Raw genomic sequence first — 27,754 nt, forward strand, 5'->3', positions numbered from 1 at the left:
GTGGATATTATTTGGTCTTTGTGAAAGTTATAGAGTCCACAAGCTATGGTGCCAATATCTGAAAATTGATCACACCTGAAGTACTGACGGCCTATCTCATTTCTTGAGACCCTAACATGCCAGGAAAGTACAAATACCCCCCAAATTACCCCTTTTTGGAAAGAAGACATTCCAAGGTATTTAGTAAGAGGCATGATGAGGTTTTTGAAATTGTAATTTTTTACTAAAATTCTTTGCAAAATCAAGATTTTTTTTCCTTTTTTTTTCACAAAATTGTCATATTATCAGGTTATTTCTCACACACAGCATATGCATACCACAAATTACACCCCGAAACATATTCTGCTATTACTCCCGAGTACAGCGATACCACATGTGTGAGATTTTTACACAGTGTGGCCACATACAGAGGCCCAACATGCAGGGAGCGCCATCAGGTGTTCTGGAGCACCCAGGACAATTTATTTGCTAGAAAATTACATAGAATCCCAAAACATTATATATGTTTTTTTAGCAAACACCCTGGAGAATACATTGGTGGTCGTTGCAACTTTTTATCACGCACGGTATTTGTGCAGCAATTTTTCGAATCCGTCTTTTTTTGGGAAAAAAAACAATTTTGTGCTTAAAAAAAACAAAACAGCAAAGTTAGCCCAATGTTTTTGCATAATGTGAAAGATGAAGTTACGCTGAGTAAATAGATACCTAACATGTCACTCTTCAAAATTGCACACGCTCGTGGAATGGCGCCAAACGTCGCTACTTAAAAATCCCCATAGGCGACGCTTTAAATTTTTTTACTGGTTACATGTGTTTGAGTTACACAGGAGATCTAGGGCTAGAATTATTGCTCTCGCTCTAACGTTCGCAGCGATACCTCACATGTGTGGTTTGAACACCGTTTTCATATGTGGGCGGGACTTACGTATGCGCTCGCTTCTGCATGCGAGCTCAATGGGACAGGGACGCTTTTAATTTTTTATTTTTTTTTATTGTTCATTTTACTTTATTTATTTTAGCTTGACATTTTTTTCCCCAAAAATAAATTTTTTGATCACTTTTATTCCTATTACAAGGAATGTAAACATTCCTTCTAATAGGAATATGGCAGGAAAGGTCCTCTTTACAGTGAGATGTGGGGTCAATAAGACCCCACATCTCACCTCTAGGCTGGGAAGCCTGAAATAAAATAAAAAATGGCAGAGTATTGGCAGAGTATTGGCAGGGTATTGGGTATTTCAGAGTATTGCTGGGTATTGCAGAGTATTGGCAGGGTATTGGGTATTGCAGAGTATCACGGATGCTCTCGAGTGTGCGCCCCAGGGGGTGCGCGAGAGCGGAATTCTGGGAAGACGTCATACGATGGCCTCTCAGAGTTAAACAACCGCCCCGTAGCCGTCATTTGGCTATGGGCCAGTTGTTAAGTGGTTAACCACTTCAGATCTGGAAGATTTACCCCCTTTATGACCAGGCCATTTCTTGTGATATAGCACTGCGTTATTTTATCTGAGAATTACGCGATCCTGCGACCCTGTACCCAAATAAAATTGATGTCCTTTTTTTCCCCCCACAAACAGAGCTTTCTTTTGGTGGTATTTGATCACCTCTGCGGTTTTTATTCATTGCACTATTAAAAAAAAACAGCCAATTTTGAAAAAAATAAAACAATATTTTTTATTTTCTGCTATAAAACATATCCAATAAAATTTTCTTCATCAATTTAGGTCAATATGTATTCTGCTACATAATTTTGGTAAAAAAAAAAATCCCAATAAGCGGATATTGATTGGTTTGCGCAAAAATTATAGCGTCTACAAGCAATGGGATACTTTTATTTATTTATTTATTTTACTAGTAATGGTGGCGATCAGTGACTCATGCCGCGTACACACGATCAGACTATCCGGCAGACTTTCCAAATGAGACTTGCCAACAGACGGAGTAAAGTCCGTTCATTTTGAACGTGACTCCAGGTATACGGGACTAATAAAGGAAGTCAATGTCGCCACCTCCATCGGCGAGATTGACACCTCGCGAGCCCCGTCGTCTGGTATGGATTTTAAGGGGAAACCCTACACCGAAAAAACGGCATAGGTCCATACCAGACCCTTATCCGGGTGCCCGGCCAGTCAGGAAAGTGGGTGGGGATGAGCGAGTGCCCCCCCTGAACCATACCAGGCCACGTGCCCTCAACATGGGGGGTGCTTTGGGGAAGGGGGCCAAGGGCCTCTTCCCGACAACCCTGGCCATTGGTTGTCGGGGGCTGCGGGCGGGGCGCTTATCAGAATCTGGGAGCTCCCTTTAATAAGGGGACCCCCAGATCCGGGCCCCCCACCCTATGTGAATGAGTAAGGGGTAATTGTACCCCTATACATTCACCTGGGGAAAAAAGTCTCAATAAAAAAAAACACAACACAGGTTTTTAAAGTAGTTTATTAGACAGCTCTGGGGGTCTTCTTCCGACTTCGGGGGTCTTCTCGCCGGGCTCCTCCGCTATCTTCTTCACCCCCGGTCGGCGACGACGACGAACGAGAAAGCCGGGCTCCTCCACCAGCAAAAGATACCGGAGGAGCCCAGCGAGAAGACCCCCGAAGTTGGAAGATGACAACCGGAGCTGACTAATAAACTACTTTAAAAACCTGTGTTGTGTGTTTTTTTATTACCACTTTTTCGCCCCAGGTGAATGGGTAGGGGTACCATGTACCCCATACTCATTCACATAGAGTGGGGGGCCAGGATCTGCAGCCCCCCCTATTAAAGGGGGCTCCTGGATTCCCCCGCCCGCAGACCACAACAACCAAAGGCCAGGGTTGTCGGGAAGAGGCCCTTGTCCTCATCAACATGGGGACAAGGTGCTTTGGGGTGGGGGGGCCGCAGGGCCCCCGTTCCCCAAAGCACCCACCCCCCCATGTTGAGGGCACGCGGCCTGGTACGGCTCAGGGTGGGGGCTCGCTCGTCCCTATCCCCTTTCCTGCCTGGGCTGGCTGCGTGCTCGGATAAGGGTCTGGTATGGACATTGGGGGGACCCCCACATCATTTTTTCGGCATGGGGTTCCCCTTAAAATCGATACCAGGCGACGGGGCTCGCAATGTGTCAATCTCGCCGATGGAGGCGGCGACATTGACTTCCTTCACTAGTTCCGTCTACCTGGAGTCACGTTCAAAATTAATGGACTTTACTCTGTGTGTGGGCAAGTCCGTTCATTTGAAAAGTCCGGCGGACTAGCACACAGACGGGCGGATTGTCCGCTGGACTGCCGAGTCCGGCGAACAATTTTGAGTCAAGACTTCTTTCTAAGTCCGCCGGACTTTTGGTAAGAAAAAGTCAGCCGGAGCCAACACAGCTAATGCTTTCTCACTGTGGGGGGGGGGTGCTTCTACTAAGGGAAGGCAAAGATCCATGTCCCTGCCTAGCAGGAACACAGAATCAATGCCTTTGCTAATGACGGAACGATGGTCTGCCTTGTTTACATAGGCAGGATGCCATTCTCCCTCTGTACTAAACAATCAGCGGGTGCCGGTGGACATCGAGTCTGTGGTACCCGTTGCTGAGCTTCTGCTGTGTGTGATCACAGTGAGAGCGGGCGCGCGCACCTCAGACCCGAAAGTGTCAGATCACCTACTAGGTACATGATCTGGGGCAGAGCAGCCGTCCTGCCGCAGTATATAGTGGTCGGGAAGAGGTTAAAAATTATGTACAACCCCAATTCCAAAAAACTGTTGGGGTGCACTGTAACATCTATATAAAAACAAAATGCAATGATTTGCAAATCTCATAAACCCATATTTTTTTCACAATAGAAAATAGAAAACATATAAAATATTTAAACTGACAAAATGTACCATTTTAAAGTGGCAGTAAAGTTTCCGAATAAAAGTAAAAAAAAAATAAAAAATCTCCCTGAAAGTTACTATAATGATATGCTAGTACGCATCGCATTCTAGCATATTATGAGAAACTTACCTTAATCACTTCACCCCCGGAAGATTTTAACCCCTTCCTGACCAGAGCACTTTCTACAATTTGGCACTGCGTCGCTTTAACTGACAATTGCGTGGTCGTGCGATGTTGTACCCAAACAAAATTTGTTCCCACAAATAGAGCTTTCTTTTGGTGGTATTTGATCACCTCTGTGGTTTTTATTTTTTGTGCTATAAACAAAAGAATAGCGACAATTTTGAAAAAGCACAATGGGGGTTATTTACGAAAGGAAAATCCACTTTGCACTGCAAGTGCACTGGGAAGTGCAGTCGCTCTAAATCTAAGGGGTAGACCTAAAATGAGAGGAAGCTCTGCTGATTTTATTATCCAATCATGTGCGAGCTAAAATGCTGTTTTTTTATTTTCCTTGCATGTCCCCCTCAGCTCTACAGCGACTTTACTTTCAAGTGCACTTGCAGTGCAAAGGGGATTTTCCTTTGTAAATAACCCTCAATATCTTTTAGTTTTTGCTATAATAAATGTCCCACATTTTTTTTTCCCAAAATTGTTTTTTCCTCAGTTTAGTCAGGTGTGTATTCTTCTACATATTTTTGGTAAAAAAATCCAAAAAAATGCAATAAGCGTATATTGATTGGTTTGCACAATAGTTATAGTGCCTACAAAATAGGGGATAGATTTATGCCATTTTTATTATTATTTTTTTACTAGTAATGGCGGCGAGCTGCGATTTTTAACAGGACTGCGATATTGCGGCGGACAAATTGGACACTTTTGACAAATTTTTGGGACCATTGACAATTATACAGCAATCAGTGCTATAAAATGCATTGATTACTGTGTAAATGTCACTGGCAGGGAAGGGGTTAACACTAGGGGCGATCAAGGGGTTAACTGTGTTCCCTAGAGTGTATTGTAATTGTAGGGGGGATGGGACTAGGGGAGGAGATCAGTGTTCATACTGTGTATTAACACACAATCAGTCTCTTCACCCTGCTGTGTCACGAGCAATCGCGGGTGCCGGCGGTCATCATGCCCGCTGGGCACTTGCATCAGCTCCGGGGGCGAGCAACGGGAGCGTGCACGTGCCTCAGGCAGCGCGCATGCCCGCTGGGCACTTGCATCAGCTCCGGGGGCGAGCAACGGGAGCGTGCACGTGCCTCAGGCGGCGCGCATGCGCCCCTAGTGGCCACAGGGAGAAGCGACATAACATAACGTCGTGTCGCCCAGCCGTGCCATTCTCCTGCAGGAAAAAATAGGAAAAAAGTGTTTACTACCTCTAAGCCCTTGTACACACGGTCGGACATTCCGATCACAAAATCCATTGGATTTTTTCCGAAACTGGTGTTGCATACACACGGTCCGACAAAGTTGTCGGAAAATCCAATTGTTCGTTACGACGGGACTACGTTGCGGCTAGTAGCCAATAGCTTTGGTCTCGTAATTTGATCTGAGCATGTGTGGCACTTTGTCCGATTGGAATTCTCTACAAACGATCGGACAAAGTCTGATCGGATCCTGTTGTCAGAAAATTTTATATCCAGCTCTCAAACTTTGTTGGTCGGACATTCCGAGGGAAAATGTCCGATGTAGCCCACACACGGTCGGATTATGCGTCAACGCGGTCCGATCGGACCTTTTCCGTCGGAATTTCCAACCATGTGTACAGGGGCTTAAAGAAAAAAATAAGGTCATTTTGAAATTAGTGGCAGCAACGCATCTCAAAAAAGTTGGGGTGGTGCCATGTTTACCATGGATTAGTACCCACCTCTTCTTTTAACCACTTACCAGCCAGCCGCTACAGTTGTATGACGTTATGTAAACCCCTGCTTGCCCACGGAGCCAATGCGAGTGCCCGGTGGTCGCGATCACCGCTGGGATCCCCAAAAAGACCTGCAGCTGTAACTGCAGTGAAAGGCGGTTCTACAAAGTATTGACTCAGGGGGGCTCAATACAAATGTACTCCACACTTTTCACATATTTATTTGTAACAAATGTTGAAAACCATTTATCATTTTCCTTCCACTTCACTATTATGCGCCACTTTGTGTTGGTCTATCACATAAAATCCCAATAAAATACATTTACGTTTTTAGTTGTAACATGACAAAATGTGAAAAATTTCAAGAGGTATGAATACTTTTTCAAGGCACTGTAAAGCCTCATACACACGATCGGATTTCCCATGGACTTTTGTACAAAGGGCGTTGGCCGTGAACTTGTATTGCATACACACAGCAGGACTTTTTCAGCCAACTTTCACCAAATCACATGGTTTTTCTGCTCTTTACCGCCATCTTTGGTCAACTTCTGTATTATTGTCTGATCTTTTGCATTTGTTCTGAGCTTGGCGTGTTTGTACTTTGTACAAAAATCCTATGGTTTTCTGTACATCCGATCGGACTTTGCTCCATCGGACTTTTGTTGCCGGAAAGTTTGTCCGTTCGCACAGCCAACAAAAGTCTGATGAAAACCAAAAAAGTTTTTTCCGATGGAGTGTACACACGGTCGGATGTTGCCTTACAACAGCTAATTTGCATGTTTGTTGTCAAAAAGTCAGATCGTGTGTACGGGCCTTAAGGGTGACATCATTGCCCATATATGGACATGACATATATTTGGTCAATAATGTCATGGTAGTGGGTCCTCAATATATAAATAAACATATTATTTTCTGTTAGAGGATTATATAAAGTTGATAGGGAGAGTAAAGCTCTATTTTAAGAATTCTGTGATGATTGAGGTAAAAGAAGAAGTTTTTTTAATTGAATTCACCTTATCTTGATCTGAAATGTAAGTGTTTAGGCCTGTACACACAATCGGATTTTTTGACAACAAACATGCAAATTAGCTGTTTTAAGGTAACATCCGACCATGTGTACGCTCCATCGGACAAACTTTTTCGGTTTTCATCTGACTTTTGTTGGCTGTGCGAACGGACAAACTTTCCGGCAAAAAATGTCCGATGGAGCAAAGTCCAATCGTGTGTACAGAAAACCATAGAACTTTTGTACAAAGTGCAAACACGAATGCTAAGAACCAATTGAAAAGATCAGATAACAATACAGAAGTTGACCAAAGGTGGCGGTAAAGAGCAGAAAAACCACATGATTTGGTGAGAGTTGACTGAAAAAGTCCTGCCGTGTGTATGCAACACAAGTTCACAGCCGACGCCCTTTGTACGAAAATCCACGGGAAAGTTTGTACAAAGTGCAATCGTGTGTATAAGGCTTAATATGTACTTCCATCATCCAGTAACTTGTATGGGGAACTAACAAGGTACAAAACCGTCTGTGGAAATCTATTTGCAGAATTCTACATTCTCATGGTGGAACCCTTCACTCTCTCACCTGTATCATAGGCGTTCTCCATTTTTTCAATGAAACTCTCAGCTTTAGCCAATCTTGCTGCTTCAACCAGCTGCTGTGTAGGAGGGTTGTTAAGACCATAAGCAATGTTTTCTCTGACTGTTCCAGCAAACAGGACAGGATCTTGAGCCACTAAAGCCACCTAGACAAAACATTGGGGGTAAGCAATTATAAAGTAGGATTAAAGTGGAACGCCAGTCTCTAGTGAATTTTAACAGAGCTTTGAAAGAATAAACAAGGCCTTCTCTTTATGATATCCCATATTCCAAAAGTGTTTTTTTTTTCAATGCAATCTTTAAACAACACAGTAACAAAACTAAAAAACAAAAACCCCACTTTTTTGCTTTTCAGATCAGTGTCACTGTAAATAAAAAGCATACATTTTATTCTATAATTTGTCCTGTTTAAAATGACACAAACATTAGGATTCTGGTACACTAACAAAGTTAACCAACAAAAAACAAGAAAAAAAAATGTTAATGGTTAATAAATTAGAAATAAACAAACAAAAAAAAACATCAGAGAAAAAATAGTTAAAAGGGAGAACGAAAAGAAGTAGCTAATTAACACTGATTGGGGTAAATTAAGGGCTAAAAAGGGGTTAGCCCTTGTACACATGGTCGGAGAATCCGTCGGAATGTGTTCTATCGGACCGTGTTGTCGGATAATCCGACTGTGTGTGGTATGCATCGGACTGATTCCGTCGGAATATCCGTCGGACCCAATTTTCCAACTTGTTGGAAATATTTTCCGACCAACTGGTTCGATCGGACATACTCCGATCATGTGTAGAGAATTTTGATCGGACCAAGTGCCACGCATGCTCAGATCAAATTCCTACATCAAAGCTATTGGCTACTAGCCTGAATGTAGTCCCATCGTAACGAAATTACGTCATCACGTTCTGAATGATCGGATTTTTCAACAACTTAGTCCGACCGTGTGTATGTAACAGTTTCGGACAAAATCCGACGGATTTGGTTGTCGAAATCTACGACCGTGTGTACAGGGGCTTAGACAGATAAGAAAAAAATTGTAAAAAGAAAATCTATTTAAAAAAAAAAAAATATATATATATATATATATATATATATATATATATATATATATATATATATATATATATATATATATATATATATAACTTTTTTTTAAGGTTGCCGCTGCAGGGCACTTTTACGCCGTTCCTGCCCAGGGCCAATTTTCAGTTTTCATCTCTGTCGCATTTTTAATGACATTTGCACGGTCATGCAACTCTGTACAAAAACAACATTTTTATCATTTTTTTGAGACAGATAGAGCTTTCTTTTGGTGGTTTTCAATCGTCACTGTTTTTTTTGTTTTTTTGCTAAAAAAATGAAAAATTTACGAAAATTTTGAAGAAAAAACAGAAAATTGTTTCATACTTACCGTAATTTTCCTTTCCTGGTGCCTATCCACGGCAGCATACATGCCCTCCCATGGTATTCAATATAATAGGAGAATGTTGGGGGGGTATGTTTATAATTTTTCTAAGTTACTGCACTATGGGATATATTTTTTCATTTCCTTGAGGATCTACTGGTTGTCTTGCACTTGATCTATTGAAACACCAACCGCACACCAGAGGAAGGATAAAAGGCGGATGATCTGGCTAACAAGAGCCTGGAGATTGGGATCTACACGCATAACTACCCCTTGTGGGTACAGGGATCCGGTGAGTGGGGACCTGAGGGGGTGAGCACAGAAGTCACCAGCTTGTTTGAATGAGCACTAACGTCACTTTATGGTCCACCTGCATGGAGATTTGCTGTATATAGAATTTTCCTTCTAAAGAACTTTTTTCTAAGGAACTTTGTATGATATTTACAAACTTCTTGCACATTATAGTAAAAATTAATGTGAGCATTTGCTCTTTTTGCACTTTGGTTTTGCACTGTTTTTTTCACTTATACTATTTTATTTCTATCTTATGGTTGCTACTATACATATTTTTTGATATTTTGCAATTTTTTGCACATTTTTTGCATTTTTGCACATTTTTTGCACAACTTTTGCACTCTTGCACATATTCTGAAAATTTGCACATTTACCCTTTTGTGCCAAACAATTCTTTTCACATATAGTGTGGACTTTATTCAACACCCAGATTAGATTAGGATATCTGCTCTATTGAGTTGGAGATTTTTTGATATTGGCTTATTGTACTTATAAAATAGGACTGTACAAACCGTATACAGCTAGATAAGTAGGGAAGTGACAGAAAGATATATAAGTCAACCATTATCTTATTATTTTATTTTAATTTTATTTTAATGTATCTTTATTGTTTGGTTATGTCTGATTATGTGCTGATGATGTGACAATAAATGTTGACTATCCCTATCACATAGTACCCTATATAACCAGCAGGTGTATATAGAAAACAGGGGTGTGGTTGTACCATACACTGTGCCCGTTACTATATACCTAAGCATAGAGAATTTTTTTAGTGGTCTGAACTATATAGTCTGGGTTGCTTTTTTATTGTTTTTTCTTGTTGTTTACATTAGGAATTTTTCCCCTAACTCTTACAGGATATAGGACTAATATAGTTGACAGATCTCAGATCACCCCATGTGACAAGGGCATACCCTTTATTTATACTTTTTTGAGGTAGCGCCAGGATCCCTATTTTTGTTCAAGTATTTCATAATGAGCTAGTATGCGGTGCATACTAGCTCATTGTGCCTTTTCCCTTGCAGGTCTGAAAAAAAAAAATTTCAGCGGGTTTACTACCGCATTAACAAATAACTTGGTAGTACAAGATTACCTTGCTGTGGAGGTATTGGTGCTTATAATCGGACAGAGGTCTTCCATCAAGCAGGATTTTCCCACTCTGAGGCTCATAGAATCTCTCCAGCATTGCCACGCAGGTTGTCTTCCCACCACCAGAGGGCCCCACTAGAGCTGTCACAGTGCCGGGCTCAAGAGTGAATGACACATCCTAAAGGGGTACAAGAGTGTGTATGAGAATAACATATACCAGTATGGAGGAAATCACAAGTCTGAAAAAACATCGGCAGAAAAATATACTGTATAATAAAGACTTAATGGATAATCTGTGTGCGAGATAACAAGTCCTACATGGCCGTATTGAAGTCTGATCATCACAAAGAATGACGAAGCAGGGGGCACCTCCATGCTTTTATCTGACTTATGAGTAGGGATGAGCCAAACACCCCTACACCATTAAAGTCTATGAAACACGAACATGAATAACCAAAAGTGCTCATTTTAAAGGCTTATATGCCAGTTATTGTCATAAAAAGTGTTTGGGGACCTGGGTCCTGCCAGAGGGGACATGTATCAATGCAAAAAAAAGTTTTAAAAATGGACGTTTTTTTGGGAGCAGTGATTTTAATAATCCTTAAAGTGAAACAATAAAAGTGACATATTCCTTTAAATTTCGTACCTGGGGGGTGTCTATAGTATGCCTGTAAAGGGGCGCATGTTTCCCATGTTTAGAACAGTCCGAGAGAAAAATGACATTTCTAAAGGAAAAAAGTAATTTAAAACTACTCCTGGCTATAATGAATTGTCGGGTCTCTGCAATACAGATAAAAGTCATTGAAAAAAACTCATGAAATCCCCCCTCCAGTCCATTACCAGGCCCTTTGGGTCTGGTATGAATATTAAGGGGAACCCCGAACCAAAATAAAAAAAATGCGTGGGGGTCCCCCTAAATTCCATACCTAAAGGGTCTGGTATAGATATTAAGGGGAACCCTGTGCGCAGGTGCACTGGGCAAGCCGCAGATCGCGGCGATATGCCGCGAGTGTCGGCTCCCGTGCGCATGTGTGGGAGTGACGTCATCGCGGCTCCGGCGAATCACAACGCCGGAGCAGCGAGACCCACCAAGAAGATGGACGCTCGGAACTACAGTGGACAGCGGTGACTTCGCTGGCTCCTCTGTCAGGTAAGTGACACATAATGGGCTACTATGCGATGCATAGTAGTCCAGTATGCTTTACCTTTGCAGGGAATCAAAGAGAAAGTAACACCCATCCCTTCGCGCTCTCACGCCAAAACAAACCCATACGTAAGTCATGCCCACAAATGTAAACAGTGTTCAAACCACACATGTGAAGTTTTGCCACGATTGTTAGAGCGAGAGCAATAATTCTAGTACAAGACCTCCTCTGTAACTCTAAACTAGTAACCGTTAAGTTTTTTTTTTTAAAGCGTCGCCTATGGAGATTTTTAAGTAGCGTAGATTGTCACCATTCCAAGAGTGTCTGCAATGTTAATGCGTGACAAGTTAGGTATCTATTTATAGTGATGGACGAACTTCCGACGGGACGTTTCACTAAGCGAAAGTTTGCGAACCACAAGGTTTGCAGCGGGCCCCATTGACTTTAATGGCAGGCGAACCTTAAAAACCTCCAGGTCATATTTTCAGCCACAAAATACTTATTAGCTGTGCACACATAGTCCCACCACATGGACACTGAGGCCGCGTACACACGGGCGGACTGTTCGCTCAACTTTGTCCGCTGAACAGTGTTTCAGCAGACAGTCCGCCCGTGTGTGGGGCTTGAGCGGACAGTTTCAGCGGACAGTTTGACGAACAAAGTTTTTCGGAAATTCCGAAAAACTGTCCGCTGAAACTTTGTTTGAGCGAACAGTCCGCCCGTGTGTAGGCCACTTTCGAAATGAGCAAACTGTTCCCGCTCGGAGGAAAGTGTGCTCATTACGAGCGCGTCTCCAGGTAGGCGGGGCCCGCGAAGGAGACGTCGCGGGCACCGCCGCCTGGTATGGACTTAAAGGGGAACCCCAACGCCGAAAAAAATCGGCGTGGGGGTCCCCCCAAAGTCCACAACAGACCCTTGTCCGAGCAGTATATGTCACATGGGTTGGTCACATGGTGACCCCGCCCCCTTATGATGTCATAGTCCCCATGTGACATCAACCCATGTGACCAACCCATGTGACATATACCACGTGACACCGCCCCATTGTCACTATATAAGTGGCAGCGCAGGGCGGCTCTGGCATTCCGGCCGGAGAGAGCGTCGTGTCAACATCTCCTGGAGAAGAAGAAGAAGAAGAAGAAGAACGGAAGGCGGCGGCGACATCGACAGCGGCGACAGAAGACCGGGCCACCGCCTCTAAAAGAGCTATAAGAAGGCGCGGTGGCCCGGCAGAAGAACCGAAGAGGGGGACAAGACCCCCGAAGTCGGGAGAAGAGGCCGGCGGCGGGAAGGAAGAAGAAAGGCGGACTCCTCCGCTAGCAAAAGAGCTACACAAAGATAGCGAAGGAGTCCAGCGAGAAGACCCTCGAAGACGGAAGACCCCCGGAGCTGTGCAATAAAATATTTTTTCTCGTGTGTTGTGGTTTTTTTTTGGGTACTTTTATTTTACAGGTGAATGGGTAGGGGTACATTGTACCCCATACTCATTCACATAGGGTGGGGGGCCGGTATCCGGGGGCCCCCTTATTAAAGGGGGCTTCCGGATTCCGATAAGCCCCCCGCCCGCAGACCCCGACAACCAACGGCCAGGGTTGTCGGGAAGAGGCCCTTGTCCTCATCAACATGGGGACAAGGTGCTTTGGGGTGGGGGGGCCGCGCGGCCCCCCCTTCCCCAAGGCACCCCCCATGTTGAGGGCACGCGGCCTGGTACGGCTCAGGAGGGGGGGCGCGCTCGCTCGCCCCCCTTTCCTGGCCGGCCGGGTAGCGTGCTCGGACAAGGGTCTGTTGTGGACTTTGGGGGGACCCCCACGCCGATTTTTTTTGGCGTTGGGGTTCCCCTTTAAGTCCATTCCAGGCGGCGGAGCCCGCGACGTCTCCGTCGCGGGCCCCGCCTACCTTCACACGCGCTCGAAATGAGCGGACTGTTGCCTCGTGTGTGGGCTTTCAAAAGTTGCGCGGACTTAGTACGACGAACTAAGTCCGCTCAAAAAAAGTGCCGTGTGTGGGCGTGTTCGTTCATTCAAAACTTTGAGCGGACTGTTTGACGAACTTAGTTTCGGCAAACAGTCCCCGCGTGTGTACGCGGCCTGACATAACAAAAGTTTTAAGTGAATCTGGGATCGACAACGACAAGCATTCTTTTTTTATCTGTGAAATTTTGACAATTCAGGAGCTCATGAAGGCCATGGAGGAGAGGCAAGGTCAGGGCAGGGTATGAAGGGGGTGCAGGAGATGATCAGTGCCACAGTCAGGGCAGCACAGTCCTGTGCCAGTGTCCCAACCTGTGCTTGAGCCCCTCTCCCCTCCCTCTGCCTGACCCTTACCCCCACCTATGCAGGGCTCCACTGCGGTGGTCCGGGGGTGCCAGTCCAGTGCTGATCCTCAGCCATGGTGCTGACATTGCCTGCTGATTAGCTTCTCCGCTGCTATCTCCCTCACTGTCTGAAACCAGCACCATGATAGAGACTGAGCACTGACACCAGCACCGTGATATAGAGCACTGACACCAGCACCATGATAGAGAGCACTGAGACCACACCAGCACCGTGATAGAGAGCACTGACACCAGCACAGAGATAGAGAGCACTGACACCAGCACCGTGATAGAGAGCACTGAGACCACACCAGCACCGAGATAGAGAGCACTGACACCAGCACCGTGATAGAGAGCACTGACACCAGCACCATGAGAGCACTGACACCAGCACCGTGATAGAGAGCACTGACACCAGCACCAAGATAGAGAGCACTGACACCAGCACCGAGATAGAGAGCCCTGACACCACACCGAGATAGAGAGCACTGACACCAGCACCGAGATAGAGAGCACTGACACCACATCAGCGCTGAGATAGAGAGCACTGACACCACACCAGCACCAAGATAGAGAGAGAGAGCACTGACACCAGCACCGAGATAGAGAGAGAGCACTGACACCAGCACCGAGATAGAGAGAGAGAGCACTGACACCAGCACCGAGATAGAGAGAGAGCACTGACACCAGCACCGTGATAGAGAGCACTGACACCAGCACCGTGATAGAGAGCACTGAGACAACACCAGCACCATGATAGAGAGCACTGGCACCAGCACCGAGATAGAGAGAGAGCACTGACACCAGCACCATGATAGAGAGCACTGAGACCACACCAGCACCGTGATAGAGAGCACTGGCACCAGCACCGTGATAGAGAGCACTGAGACCACACCAGCACAGAGATAGAGAGCACTGACACCACACCAGCACCGAGATAGAGAGAGCGCACTGACACCAGCACTGTGATAGAGAGCACTGAGATAGAGAGCACTGACACCACACCAGCACCGAGATAGAGAGAGAACACTGACACCAGCACCGTGAAAGAGAGCACTGACACCACACCAGCACCATGATAGAGAGCACTGACACCGGACCAGCACTGAGATAGAGAGCACTGACACCAGCACTGATACTAGCAACTCGCTGCGGGACCCAAAAATATGACACCGCTCAACCTCTTCAAACAGGAGGGTACGGGCATATAGTACGGTGTGCTTTTTTTGTACAAGGAAGTGAGCCAAAGGTAGAAAGAAGGTCTGTGTGCTAGATTAAATAAATCGTTTATAGAGTTATGCATATACATGGTCTACTGGTCACATGTGTTGAATTCCTCCGAGATCCATGCCTCATTCATTTTTATAAATGTGAGGTAGTCAACACTGTCGTGAGCTAGGCGAGTGCGCTTATCGGTCACGATTCCCCCTGCTGCGCTGAACGTCCTTTCAGACAGGACACTGGATGAGGGGCAAGCCAACAGTTCCATTGCAAATTGGGCAAGCTCTTGCCAGAGGTCAAGCCTACCCACCCAGTAGTCCAGGGGTTCATCACTTCTCAGAGCGCCCACATCGGCTGTTAACCCGATGTAGTCGGACACCTGTCAGTCTAGGCGTTCCCTGATACTGGATCCGGGTGACACTTGTCGATGGGTTGGCTAAAAGAATGACCTCAGAAGTCACCAACGCATTTTCAAACCGCCCTCTTCTTGCAGGCGCTCTTGGATTGGTACCCGCAACTCTTTCTCTGGGAGTGGGAATTCCTCCTCTGCCAGCACACGCAAAAGCAGAATGCAGCATTTCTCAAAGCAAGACCTGGAAGTGCTCCATTCTGACTGCCCTCTGTGATGGTGGTAACATTTCCGCCATTTTGTGTTTGTATCGGGGGTCTAAGTACGTTGCCACCCAGTACTGGTCCTTGACCTTTATGCTTTTTATACGGGGTGCCTGTTAAAACACTGGAGCATGAAGGCCCCCATTTGCACTAAACTGTAAGCGGTGTGGTGGCCAGGCTCCTGCTAATCATCCAGGATAATGTCATCCTCCCCGTTCTCCTCTCCCCATCCACGGACAACAACAGGGATCCGAGAAAGGTTTAAAGCATGCTCTTCTTGCTCCCCCTCATCTTCCCCGGCACCATCCTCCTCTGACTCCTCTTTAGACTCCTGTTGTTGACTTGTCTCAGATAGAGTAGCCCCCCCTGGGAATTCATCCAGCATTGCGACTTCCTCATCTTCCTGCTCCTGCTCCTCCACGGCTTGATCAATGACACGATGCAATGTATGCTCCATAAAGAAGGCATAAGGTACAATGTCACTGATGGCGCTGTGGCTGCGACTGACCAGTTTGGTGATCTCATCAAATGGCCGCAGAAGTCTACATGCGTCGCGCATGAGCAGCCACTGGCGCAGTGAAAAAAAACAAGCTCCCAGAACCTGTTCTGCCGCAGAATTCGTAAAGGTAGTCGTTAACTGCACCTTTCTGCTGGAGCAGCCTATCAAGCATATAGAAGGTTGGGTTCCATTGCGTCTAGCAATCGCAAATAAGACGCCTGACCGGCAGACTGTGTCGCCGCTGAATGTCAGCAAGGCGAGCCATGGCCGTGTAAGATCTTATGAAATGGGCCGAGATTTTCCTTGCCTGCCGCAAGATGTCCTGACCTCAGGGTATTTGACAACGAATTGCTGCATGACCAAGTTTAAGACGTGTGCCATGCATGGTACGTGTGTAATTTTGCCCTGTTTCAATGCGCAGATTGGCACCGTTGTCACACACCACTTTACCAACTGTCAAATTGAGCGTTGAGTGTTAGCCACTGATCTGCCCGTGAACGCAAAGCTGAAAGGAGTGGAGGGCCAGTGTGGCTCTTGGCTTCCAGGCACAACAGACGCAGCACAGCATGGCAACGTCTCACCTGGCATGTCAAATAGGTTCTGGGGAGCTTGGGGGGCGCAGCGGAAGAGACGCTAGCAGCGGAAAAGGAGGAGTCAGCCGAGGAGGAGAGGGAGGATGGAGTAGGAGGAGGAGAAGAAGAGGCAGGCCTGCATGCAATCCGTGGCGGTAAAATCAATTCTACACGGGTGCCACGGGTTACATGCTTGACGGCCGTCAGAAGGTTCACCCAGTGGGCAGTAAAAGTGATATACCTTCCCTGCCCGTGTTTGCTAGAGCACGTGTCTGTGGTCAGATGTATCTTGGCACCGACACAGTGTGCCAGAGATACATTCACTTGCCGCTGAACATGGCCATATAGCTCTGGGATGCCCTTCTGTGAGAAATACTTCCTTCCATTGTGGTGTTCCAATGGCCACAAATTTTCTAAAGGCCTCCGAGTCCACCAGTTTATATGGCAGTAGTTGGCGGGCTATCAGTTCTAACAAGCCAGTGGTCAACCATTGGGCAAGAGGGTTATCCAGCGTCATAATTTTTTTACGCTCAAACATTTGGCCCACGGAAGCCTGCCTTTTTCCAGAAAAACGTGAGGACGGCATGATGGAAGGTGGAGTGGAGGACAATTCTGAGGAGAGAGGAGAAGGAGAAGTAGAAGATGAGGCTGGACAGTGAGAGCCTGGAGTGTGGCTTTGTGGGTTCCGTTGCTCCCACTGGGCTCGGTGATGGCAGCTCATGTGCCTTCTTAAGGAGGTCGTCCCTAGGTGAGTGTTGGGCTTAACGCTTATGCGTTGACTGCAAAGGCTGCAGATGGCAACACTATTGTCAGCAGTGGACATGTTAAAAAAAGCCCACACTGCGGAGCCATGTGTCGGCGTCCTGGGAGCACCAGATGTGACCGTACATGGTTGATGCCTCGCTCCTGATACATTAGCAGTCTGGTTTGTCCCTCTTGTGCAATGTAAGTTCCACCTGCTTCTTTACCCTATCTGCTGGTCCATGTCTCCCTCTGAACTCCCCTCCTCTTTCTCTCTTGTGGGCACCCACGTGATATCACTAGACACGTCATCATCTATGTCTCCTTCCCCACCGCTATAACCTCCTTGGGCTGATCTGGGTACTGCCGTCAGACTGCTGAGAGGCGGTTGTTGCTACCTCCTCTTCCTGATCCAATGCCAAGAGTGGCTGCGCATCAGCAATGTCTTGTGATGGATCGGAAAATAATTCCTGTGACTCAAGTGGAGGGTATATGGTAGTGGTGGTGTTGGTGGTAGTGTATTTGGGGGTGCACACAGCAGAGAGTGAAGAAGAGGGTGCAGAAGAGTAAGGCTGAGTGAGCCACTCAACCAAGTCTGGTGCTTCCTTTGACGTAATCGAACGCACCGTCTGCAATTTGCCACTTTGGCTCAAGCCTGTTGCTCCTGCCCTACCCCTACCACCCCTGCGGAAGGGCCTGCCTCTTCCTCTGCCTGTCATTTTTTAAATGACCCTGTGACAAAAGTCTCTAGAGAAGTGCAGTATGTATGTGGAAGAAGTTATATAACACCCCGCTTGAATCTGTCGTTTTGGGGGGCCACTGGTCTATCACACCAGTTATAATACTTTTTTCTAATTGCGTTTGTCACTCTTTGTAGTATCGCTGCAGAGCCGCTCAGCAGAAACAATGCTGCACAGTGGAAATGCACTATACTATGCTTTCTATATTTGCAAGTATTTTATACGTGTATTACACCCCTATATACTGCACACCAAATAGTATACCTATACCAGCCCTTAAAAGGACCTTTGTGGACCTAATAGTAGCTAGCTAGTAGCTAGTGAATTGCAGACTGTCTCTGCTCCAAACACCAAACTGTACCTCCCTACACTGAGAAACGACAGCTGCAGAATCGGTCAGCAGCACAGCAGTGCAGTGCACTATAATATGCTTTCTATATTTGAAAACAAGTATATTATACATGTATTACAACCCTATATACTGTACACCTATACCAGTCCTTAAAAGGACCTTTGTGGACCTAGTAGTAGCTAGGTAGTAGCTAGTGAATTGCAGACTGTCCCTGCTCCAAAAACCAAACTGTCCCTCCCTACACTGAGAAACGACAGCTGCAGAATCGGTCAGCACTCAGCTCAGCAGCACAGCAGTGAAGTATAATATGCTTTCTATATTTGAAAGAAAGTATATTATATGTGTACAACCCTATACTGTATACTGTACACCTATACCAGTCCTTAAAAGGACCTTTGTGGACCTAGTAACTAGGGATTTGCAGACTGTCCCTGCTCCAAACACCAAACTGTCCCTCAGTGATAAAAGACAGCTGCAGAATCAGTCAGCACTCAGCAGCACAGCAGTCAGCAGTGCACCATAATATACTTTCTATATTTGAAAGAAAGTATATTATAAGTGTATTACAACCCTATATACTGTACACCTATACCAGTCCTTAAAATGACTTTTGTGGACCTAATAGTAATAGCTAATTACCTAGCTAGTGATTAGACTGACTGTCCCTGCTCCACACAGCGTCCTTTCCCTACACTAGTGATTAGACTGATTTTCCCTGCTCCACACAGCGTCCTTTCCCTACACTGACAAAAGACAGAATGTAAAATGGCCGCCAGATCAGGTCTATTTATAAGGTAGGGGGTATGTCCATGTGCTGAAATGTCTCAATTGGCTGTCCTGTACCCCATGATGGATGTGTCATGGGTCAAAGTTCTTCACAATGTAAAAAAATATGTCCGCCGCGAACAGCGCCAGAAGTCCGCCGGTTTGGCAAATCGCGAACGAGCAAAATTCGCCGCAAACCGACCGCTGGGCGAACCGCAAGGCCATCCCTATCTATTTACTCAACATAACATCATCTTTCACATTATACCAAAAACTCAGGGCAAACTTTACTGTTTTGTTTTTTTAATTCATTGAAGTGTATTTTTTCCAAAAAAAATTGTGTTTGAAAGTCCACTGCGCAAATATATCGTGACATGAAATATTGCAACGACCGCCATTTTATTCTCTAGGGTCTCTGCTAAAAAAATATATATATATATATATATATATATATATATATATATATATATAATGTTTGGGGGTTTGAAGAAATTTTCTAGCAAAAAATACAGATTTTAACAAGTAAGCAACAAGTGTCAGAAATAGGCCTGGTCTTGGTTGTAAACCCTTACATATACCCAGTGAAGTAACTGGCCTTGATACACAGTTAATACATAGAGATTAAACAAATCCTCCTACATAAGATGTATCTGTCTATCTGCAGTCTTCTCTTCTCTACATGCATTCAAAGTGCTGAATTCATAAGCTTGTCTGACAGTTCAGAAAAAAAAAAAAGGGGGGGGGAGAGATGAAGTTACACTCTGCAGAGCTTAGTGAGGAGAGCTCTGAGAGCTGATTGGAGGGAAGGGACATGCCCTCCTTTCACACAGCACACAGGAACAGAGCTGAGCTCCCTCTCCTTCACCATTTTTCTCTTGGTGTCCAGAAGAGGAAGGAGGCAGCAGACAGAAATGACACTTTGGATTAAGACAAGTACACACTATAGAGGGATATGCGTTTTTCAAATTTCATGTCTAAGGTTTTTATAACCATTTTAAAGCAAACTCATCATAACAGAAAAATGTTGGCTACCACTGCTGAGATAAAGTGAAAGAGCTAATTATCTTGTCATCATGCTGACCCTCTTGCTTCAGCATATGCAGATAAGGACATCTACTTATCCAAGACTTTCGTGAGCTGCATAATTATTTCAGGGCAGAAATCCAGATACTATGGAACACATTAGGGCAGCAAATAGCCAGGCAACTAGCATTTTCAGGAGGCCTGGAATGGTAAGGGCTTCTTACACAAACCCAAACATGCTCACCTTCAGGGCGGGAGACTCCGGGCGGGAAGGGTATGAAAAGGTCACATTCTCGAACTTGAACTCGCCATGTAAGTTTTCAGGACAGAGAGATCCAGATGCGGAAATCTGAGGCTTCTGATCCAGATACTGGAATACTTTGATGGAAGCTCCGGCGGAATGAGTGATCTCACTGAGCATGTGGAACAGGGACTGAGGGAGAGGAGAGAAGACATTGTGAGGAAATTATTTCTTAAAGTAGAACTAAGGCTCTTTTGACAACGCCGTTCTGTTCACCTGTCTTATTACTTCTTGGCCTTTTGGCTAAGATCAAGCGTAGTATTAGTTCTTATCAGTTACCAGGAGGTGGCGCTTGCTTCCGTCCCTGATCTGCAGCGAGGTGGATTAGGGGTGGCGGTTGCTATGCAAAGCCTGCTGGTGTAAAGGTAACCTGGAGCAATTCATAGCTGAACGGGAAGCCTTCTGATGGGGATGGAGAATGCACTGGATGTGGCCGGAGGGCCGGGTCTCTGGCCTTCTGGCCTAGATTTGTGTGGTTTCCACCCCTTTCAGTCTTTTCGGTTTGGGAAAGCCTGCCCCTTTTTAGTGTTGAGGGGAATTGGCCGGTAACGCCAAATATAATTAGGTGGGAGCACTGAGACCTATGGGAGAGTTTGCCAGTTTACCTCCCCATATGGAGTTCATGATGTTCTGATACCTTCCTGGCTGGGGTTTGGCTGCATCGGTCTGGGCTGTTGGTCAGGGTTGTGACGAAAAGCCCGTGGTGGATGTGCCCCTGGAGTGGCAGTCCAGGGGTGCCATAGCTGGACACAAGTGTTAGAGGGGCACTTTGAGATTTGGCACCTTGGTCACTACACACTTTTTTCACACCTGCCTTTAGGGTCAGAGGAATTTCTGATTCCTGGCCACTGAACCACAGAATAGCCACTTTCACTTCTCCCACCTTCCTTCTCCCCACTTTCTTTTTATTTATCCCCATGTTTGTCACATTTTTGTATTTTTTTGTTTGGTGTTGTCACGTTTTGTCACAGTGTGATGAGTAGGGTGTGGGTCCTCGGGCCAACCCTGAAAGTCTTGGGAGGGGGTGGGCCTTTTGGGTTGATTCGCCCTCTCTCATGGGGTCTCGCTTCGGGGGAGCCCCACCAAGTACTTGGGTGGGTCTGTTTTGGCAGACCCTCCAGAGAAAGGGGGTCTGTCTGGTTTTGGCTGGATGGTCCCATGTGAAGTACCTCAGTCCCCGTCTGGAGCCTAACGCCCCAGGGGATCAGGGTAAGGTCCTTCCCTAGTGGAGGACAGTGTAAAACCCGTTGCACATTTTGTTTCACTCTTTATGTGTGTGCACTTTTTTTGGCACCGGGTGGAGTTTTTAGGTGTGTTTCACACGCCACAGGCTTTTCAAAAAAAGTTCTGTTCATCTGTCTTTCTTCTGTTCATTTTTGCATGAAAAACAGACAGTAAATCATTGCTATGGTCTTGCGGATGTAAACAGGTGATCATCCGTTTACATCCACCTCCATCCAAGTCCATTCAGGTCAGTTGTTTACATGCCTTCTTTTCCATTTAGATGGATCCGAACGTATGTAAACAGAAATCCATTCCGATTACCGTATATACTCGATTATAAGCAGAGTTTTTAAGCCCATTTTTTAGGCTGAAACCCCCCTCGCCTCGGCTTATATTGGAGTGAGGGTGCCATCTGCAGTCGTACCTTTGATTACTAAAACAGTGGGTGTCTCCCGCTGTGTTATGCAGTCTCCTCCTCGTCCGTGATAGAGGAACACTGATACAATGCTGGGAAACTGTATCAGCGTTCCATCTATCACAGGTGAGGAGGAGGTGGGGCTTTGTTACAATGGACGGCCAAACAGACTGCATAACACAGCGGGAGACACCCACTGTTTTAGTAATCAAAGGTATGGCTGCAGATGGGCACAATGAGGCTGCAAATGGGCACAGTGAGGCTGCAAATGGGCACAGTCAGGCTGCAGATGGGCACTGTTTACCCAGTAGCTGCTGCATTTTCCCACCCTAGGCTTATACTCGAGTCAATAAGTTTTCCCAGTTTTTTGTGGTAAAATGAAGTGCCTCAGCTTATTTTCGGTTTGGCCTATACTCGAGTATATACAGTATGTTCGTTTTTAGGCAAGAAACATTCTATGTTTATCCACTTCCCGACAGTGCACTGTAGCTTTACTGCTATATTGAGGGCTGGCTATGCAGAATCACGTATATACATTATATTGGAAAAAGTATTGGGACACCTGCCTTTACAAGCACATGAACTCTAATGGCATCCCAGTCTTAGTCCATAGGGTTCGATATTTGACCTAAGCAGTGTTTATGTGTGTACGTACTGTGTGCTGCTTTTATGGACCGTACACAAGATCAGAAAATCTTACCAAAAATACTGTTTTCAAAGCAGTCTTATCGGGCCGCGTCGTCAGATAATCCGACTGTGTGTGGTATGCATCGGACTGATTCCATCCGAATCTCCGTCCGACCCAATTTTCCAACATGTTGAAAATATTTCCTGACCAACTGGGCCGGATGGACCTAATCCAATCATGTGTAGAGCATTTTCATCGGACCAAGTGCCACGCATGCTCAGATCAAATTCCTACATCAAAGCTATTGGCTACTAGCCTGAATGTAGTCCCATCGTAACGAAATTACGTCATCACGTTCTGAAAGATCGGATTTTTCGCCAACTTGGCCCGACCGTGTGTATGCAACAGTTTCGGACACAATCCGTCGGACTAAATCCGACGGGCAAAATCCGACGGATTTGGTTGGCAAAATCTCCGACCGTGTGTACGTGGGCGTACACAGCTTTTGTCTGAAATTGTCCAAAGGGACAAACATGACATTTTTTTTCACACAATACTAGATCGTACGATTTTTGTTTAATCAGTACAGTTTTCTTCCAAAAATACAATACAAATACATGACATTACTTCCAATTTTTTTATTCTGTCATATGAGATTGATCATACTTTAGTAACCTTTCCATTTTCCCTCTGGAGACTAGCATGCAAAAGAAAAACAAAAAAAAAAACGACGATCATTTGTCCGATAATCTCATAATGTGTACTAGATTTTACTGGGGATCTAGTTCTTTTCATTCCCTGCTTAGCAAGAAAAAATTAAATCCCCTGTCACTGAATACAGGTCTGTGTTGTTTACTTTCACAAAGCTGTGTTCGGGGATTCTCAGAGCCAATCACAAGGTGCTGGCGGTCAATCATTGGCTGGGATCCAGTGATCAGGATGTCCTACCCGGAAATGCAGAATCACATATACACCATATTACCAAAAGTATTGGGACACCTGCCTTTACATGCGCATGAACTTTAATGGCATCCCAGTCTTCGTTCATAGGGTTCAAAATTGAGTTGGTCCACCCTTTGCAGCTATAACATCTTCAACTCTTCTGGAAAGGCTGTCCACAAGGTTTAGGAGTGTGTCTATGGGAATGTTTGACCATTCTTCCAAGAGCACATTTGTGAGGTCAGGCACTGATGTTGGACGAGAAGCCCTGGCTCTCAGTCTCCGCTATAATTCATCCCAAAGGTGTTCTATCAGGTTGAGGTGAGGACTTTGTGTAGGCCAGTCAAGTTCCTCCACCCCAAACTCGCTCATCCATGTCTTTATGGACCTTGCTTTGTGCACTGGTGCGCAGTCATGTTGGAACAAGAAGGGGCCATCCCCAAACTGTTCCCACAAAGTTAGGAGCATGAAATAGCCTAAAATGTCTTGGTATGCTGATGCCTTAAATGTTCCCTTCACTGGAACTAAGGGGCCAAGACCAACCCCTGAAAAACAACCTCACACTATAATCTCCCCTCCACCAAATGATTTGGACCAGTGCAAAAACCAAGGTCCATAAAGACATGGATGAGCGAGTTTGGGGTGGAGGAACTTGACTGGCCTACACAGAGTCCTGACCTCAACCCAATAGAACACCTTTGGGATTAATTAGAGTGTAGACTGCGAGCCAGACCTCACAAATGCACTTCTAGAAGAATAATCAAACATTCCCATAGCCCCTGTACACACGGTCGGACATTTCGACAACCAAATCCGTCGGATTTTGTCAGTTGGATTTTGTCCGTCGAATCTTGTCCAAAACTGTTGCATACACACGGTCGGACCAAGTTGTCGGAAAATCCGATCATTCAGAACGTGATGACGTAATTTCGTTACGACGGGACTACGTTCAGGCTAGTAGCCAATAGCTTTGATGTAGGAATTTGATCTGAGCATGCGTGGCACTTTGTCCGATCGAAATTCTCTACACATGATCGGAGTATGTCCTATCGGACCAGTTTGTCGGAAAATATTTCCAGCAAGTTGGAAAATTTGGTCCGACGGATATTCAGACGGAAACAGTCCGATGCATACCACACACAGTCGGCTTATCCAATAACACGGTCCGATAGGACACATTCCGACGGATTCTCTGCAAAGGGTGGGCCAACTCAATATTGAACCCTACGGACTAATACCGGTAAGCCATTAAAGTTCATGTGCATGTAAAGTCAGGCACCCCAATACTTTTGGTAATATAGTGTATATAAGTGATTCTATGCAGCCAACCCGCACTGTAGCAGTAAAACTACAGTGCACGGTCCGCAAGTGGTTAAACTTACTAACGGGGACACAGACAGCAATAAAAACTCATAGCTGTTCTAATCCTTCTCCACTCTATGCAAAGCTAAAAAAAATAAAAAAAATATGGTTTTGCCTTTAGTTATAATGACAGAAATATCTTGTTGATGAAGGAGGCCATATGAGATGTCCAGACTGTCTGGAGCTGAGAGAAATACCAAGGTCACTGAAAAGGAGAAGAGGCAACCTGCTTTTGCCACCAACCTCCATAATGCACTGGGAGAGTGCGGCTCTGCCCGAGTAACCAGCAGCCTTCTGCTCTGCTGTCAGTGTGATAACCCTCCATTCGGTATAAAAAGCACAGCGTCCAGCTGTCATAGAACTCTGGTGATAACTTTTTTTGTAGCAACAAATTAAAGAGTTTGGGAAGGTGTACACTCTTTTGAATGCTCAGATGGTTGCAAGATGACCTGGTCTTGGCCAGTGGCGGCTGGTGAAGTTTTTGGATGGGGGGGCGCCAGACCCCGCCCATGATGACCCCGCCCACCATTTTGGCCCCTCCCACTTCTCATAAAACACGCCCCCTTATGTAATCGGAAAAAAAAATTGACGTGGGTTCCCCCTCCGAGGGCATACCAGGCCCTTAGGTCTGGTATGGATTCCAAGGGGAACCCCCTACGCCGAAAAAACGGCGTGGGGGTCCCCCCCAGATCCACACCAGACCCTTATCCGAGCACGCTACCCGGCCGGCCAGGAAAGGGGGTGGGGACGAGCGGGCGGCCCCCCCCCTCCTGAGCCGTACCAGGCCGCGTGCCCTCAACATGGGGGGGTGCCTTGGGGGAGGGGGGGCGTGCGGCCCCCCCACCCCAAAGCACCTTGTCCCCATGTTGATGAGGACAAGGGCCTCTTCCCGACAACCCTGGCCGTTGGTTGTCGGGGTCTGCGGGCGGGGGGCTTATCGGAATCCGGGAGCCCCCTTTAATAAGGGGGCCCCGGATACCGGCCCCCCACCCTATGTGAATGAGTATGGGGTACAATGTACCCCTACCCATTCACCTGTGAAAAAAAGTACAAAAAAAAACACAACACAGGGTTAAAATATTTTATTGCACAGCTCCGGGGGTCTTCCGTCTTCGGGGGTCTTCTCGCCGGACTCCTCCGCTATCTTCTTGTAGCTCTTTTGCTAGCGGAGGAGTCCGGCTTTCTTCCTCGCCGCCGGCCTCTTCTCCCGACTTCGGGGGTCTTGTCCCCCTCTTCGGTTCTTCTGCCGGGCCACCGCGCCTTCTTGTAGCTCTTTTAGAGGCGGTGGCCCGGTCTTCTGCTGCCGCCGCCCGTTCTTCTTCTTCTTCTTCTTCCTCTCCTTCTTCTCCAGGAGATGTTGCCTCGACGATCTCCCTGGCCGGAATGCCAGGGACGCGCTGCGCTGCTACTTATATAGGGACAATGGGGCGGTGTCACATGGGTTGATGTCACATGGACTGTGGCCATGTGACATCAACCCATGTGACCAACCCATGTGACATCAACCCATGTGACACCGCCCATTGTCACTATATAAGTGGCAGCACAGCGCGGCTCTGGCATTGCGGCCTGAGAGCTCGTCGAGTCAACATCTCCTGGAGGAGGAGAAGAAGAAGAAGAAGAAGAAGAAGAAGAAGAACGGAAGGCGGCGGCAGCGGCAGCGGCGACAGAAGACCGGGCCACCGCCTGTAAAAGAGCTACAAGAAGGCGCGGTGGCCCGGCAGAAGAACCGAAGAGGGGGACAAGACCCCCGAAGTCGGAAGAAGAGGCCGCCGGGGAGGAAGAAAGCCGGACTCCTCCGCTAGCAAAAGAGCTACAAGAAGATAGCGGAGGAGTCCGGCGAGAAGACCCCCGAAGACGGAAGACCCCCGGAGCTGTGCAATAAAATATTTTAACCCTGTGTTGTGGTTTTTTTTTTGTACTTTTTTTCACAGGTGAATGGGTAGGGGTACATTGTACCCCATACTCATTCACATAGGGTGGGGGGCCGGTATCCGGGGGCCCCCTTATTAAAGGGGGCTCCCGGATTCCAATAAGCCCCCCGCCCGCAGACCCCGACAACCAACGGCCAGGGTTGTCGGGAAGAGGCCCTTGTCCTCATCGACATGGGGACAAGGTGCTTTGGGGTGGGGGGGCCGCACGCCCCCCCTCCCCCAAGGCACCCCCCCATGTTGAGGGCACGCGGCCTGGTACGGCTCAGGAGGGGGGGGCCGCCCGCTCGTCCCCACCCCCTTTCCTGGCCGGCCGGGTAGCGTGCTCGGATAAGGGTCTGGTGTGGATCTGGGGGGGACCACCACGCCGTTTTTTCGGCATAGGGGGTTCCCCTTGGAATCCATACCAGACCTAAGGGCCTGGTATGCTCTCGGAGGGGGAACCCACGCCAATTTTTTTTCAGAAATTTGGCGAGGAGTTTCCCTTTCAGAGCTCATTCTCTGATTGGCCACGGCAAAAGTTGCCTGGCCTGGGGAAACCTTTCTGGCTGAAGTGTGAAAGCTTTTTTTCCATTCATTCAGCTAAATGCATGAACATTTAACAAAGTAGAAACTAAGGTCTTTATGCGGTGACTTGACTCACCTCCTGCCTGTCTTGCAGCTCCGCTCAGGCTGAGGAACGGAGCTGCCGACGTCACTTCCGGGTTTCGTAAAGCAGCCGAAAGCCGGAAGTGACGTGCCTGTCTAAGAATGACAATGCTCCCGCCCGTAGAATCACAGTGATTTTACGGGCGGAAGCCAGTCGGCGTTCTGCAGTGCGCCGCAAGGTGGGTTTTTAACCCGCAAATGAAGCGCCATGGATGCAATCTTGTGAT

The 27,754-nt window shown here is 46.6% G+C and overlaps 1 protein-coding gene and 1 pseudogene across 1 annotated transcript in view; one reads left to right on the forward strand and one right to left on the reverse strand.

Moving 5' to 3' along the window:
- The window catches only part of TAP2 (transporter 2, ATP binding cassette subfamily B member), an 89,692-nt gene that overhangs the window by 3,859 nt on the left and 58,079 nt on the right, over positions 1–27,754 (reverse strand). Inside the window, exons 8-10 of the mRNA XM_077484601.1 lie at positions 20,324–20,512; positions 10,100–10,273; positions 7,291–7,450 (exon numbers count right to left, since the gene is read on the reverse strand). Of these exons, the coding sequence (XP_077340727.1) occupies positions 7,291–7,450; positions 10,100–10,273; positions 20,324–20,512 (523 nt within the window). The remainder of the gene's footprint in view (positions 1–7,290; positions 7,451–10,099; positions 10,274–20,323; positions 20,513–27,754) is intronic.
- LOC143989598 (U2 spliceosomal RNA) lies at positions 20,604–20,764 on the forward strand (annotated as a pseudogene).

This window comes from Lithobates pipiens, unplaced genomic scaffold (genome assembly GCF_037356315.1).
Source record: "Lithobates pipiens isolate NorthernLeopardFrog02 unplaced genomic scaffold, aLitPip1_a1.2 Scaffold_1, whole genome shotgun sequence".
Lineage (NCBI taxonomy): Eukaryota > Metazoa > Chordata > Amphibia > Anura > Ranidae > Lithobates > Lithobates pipiens.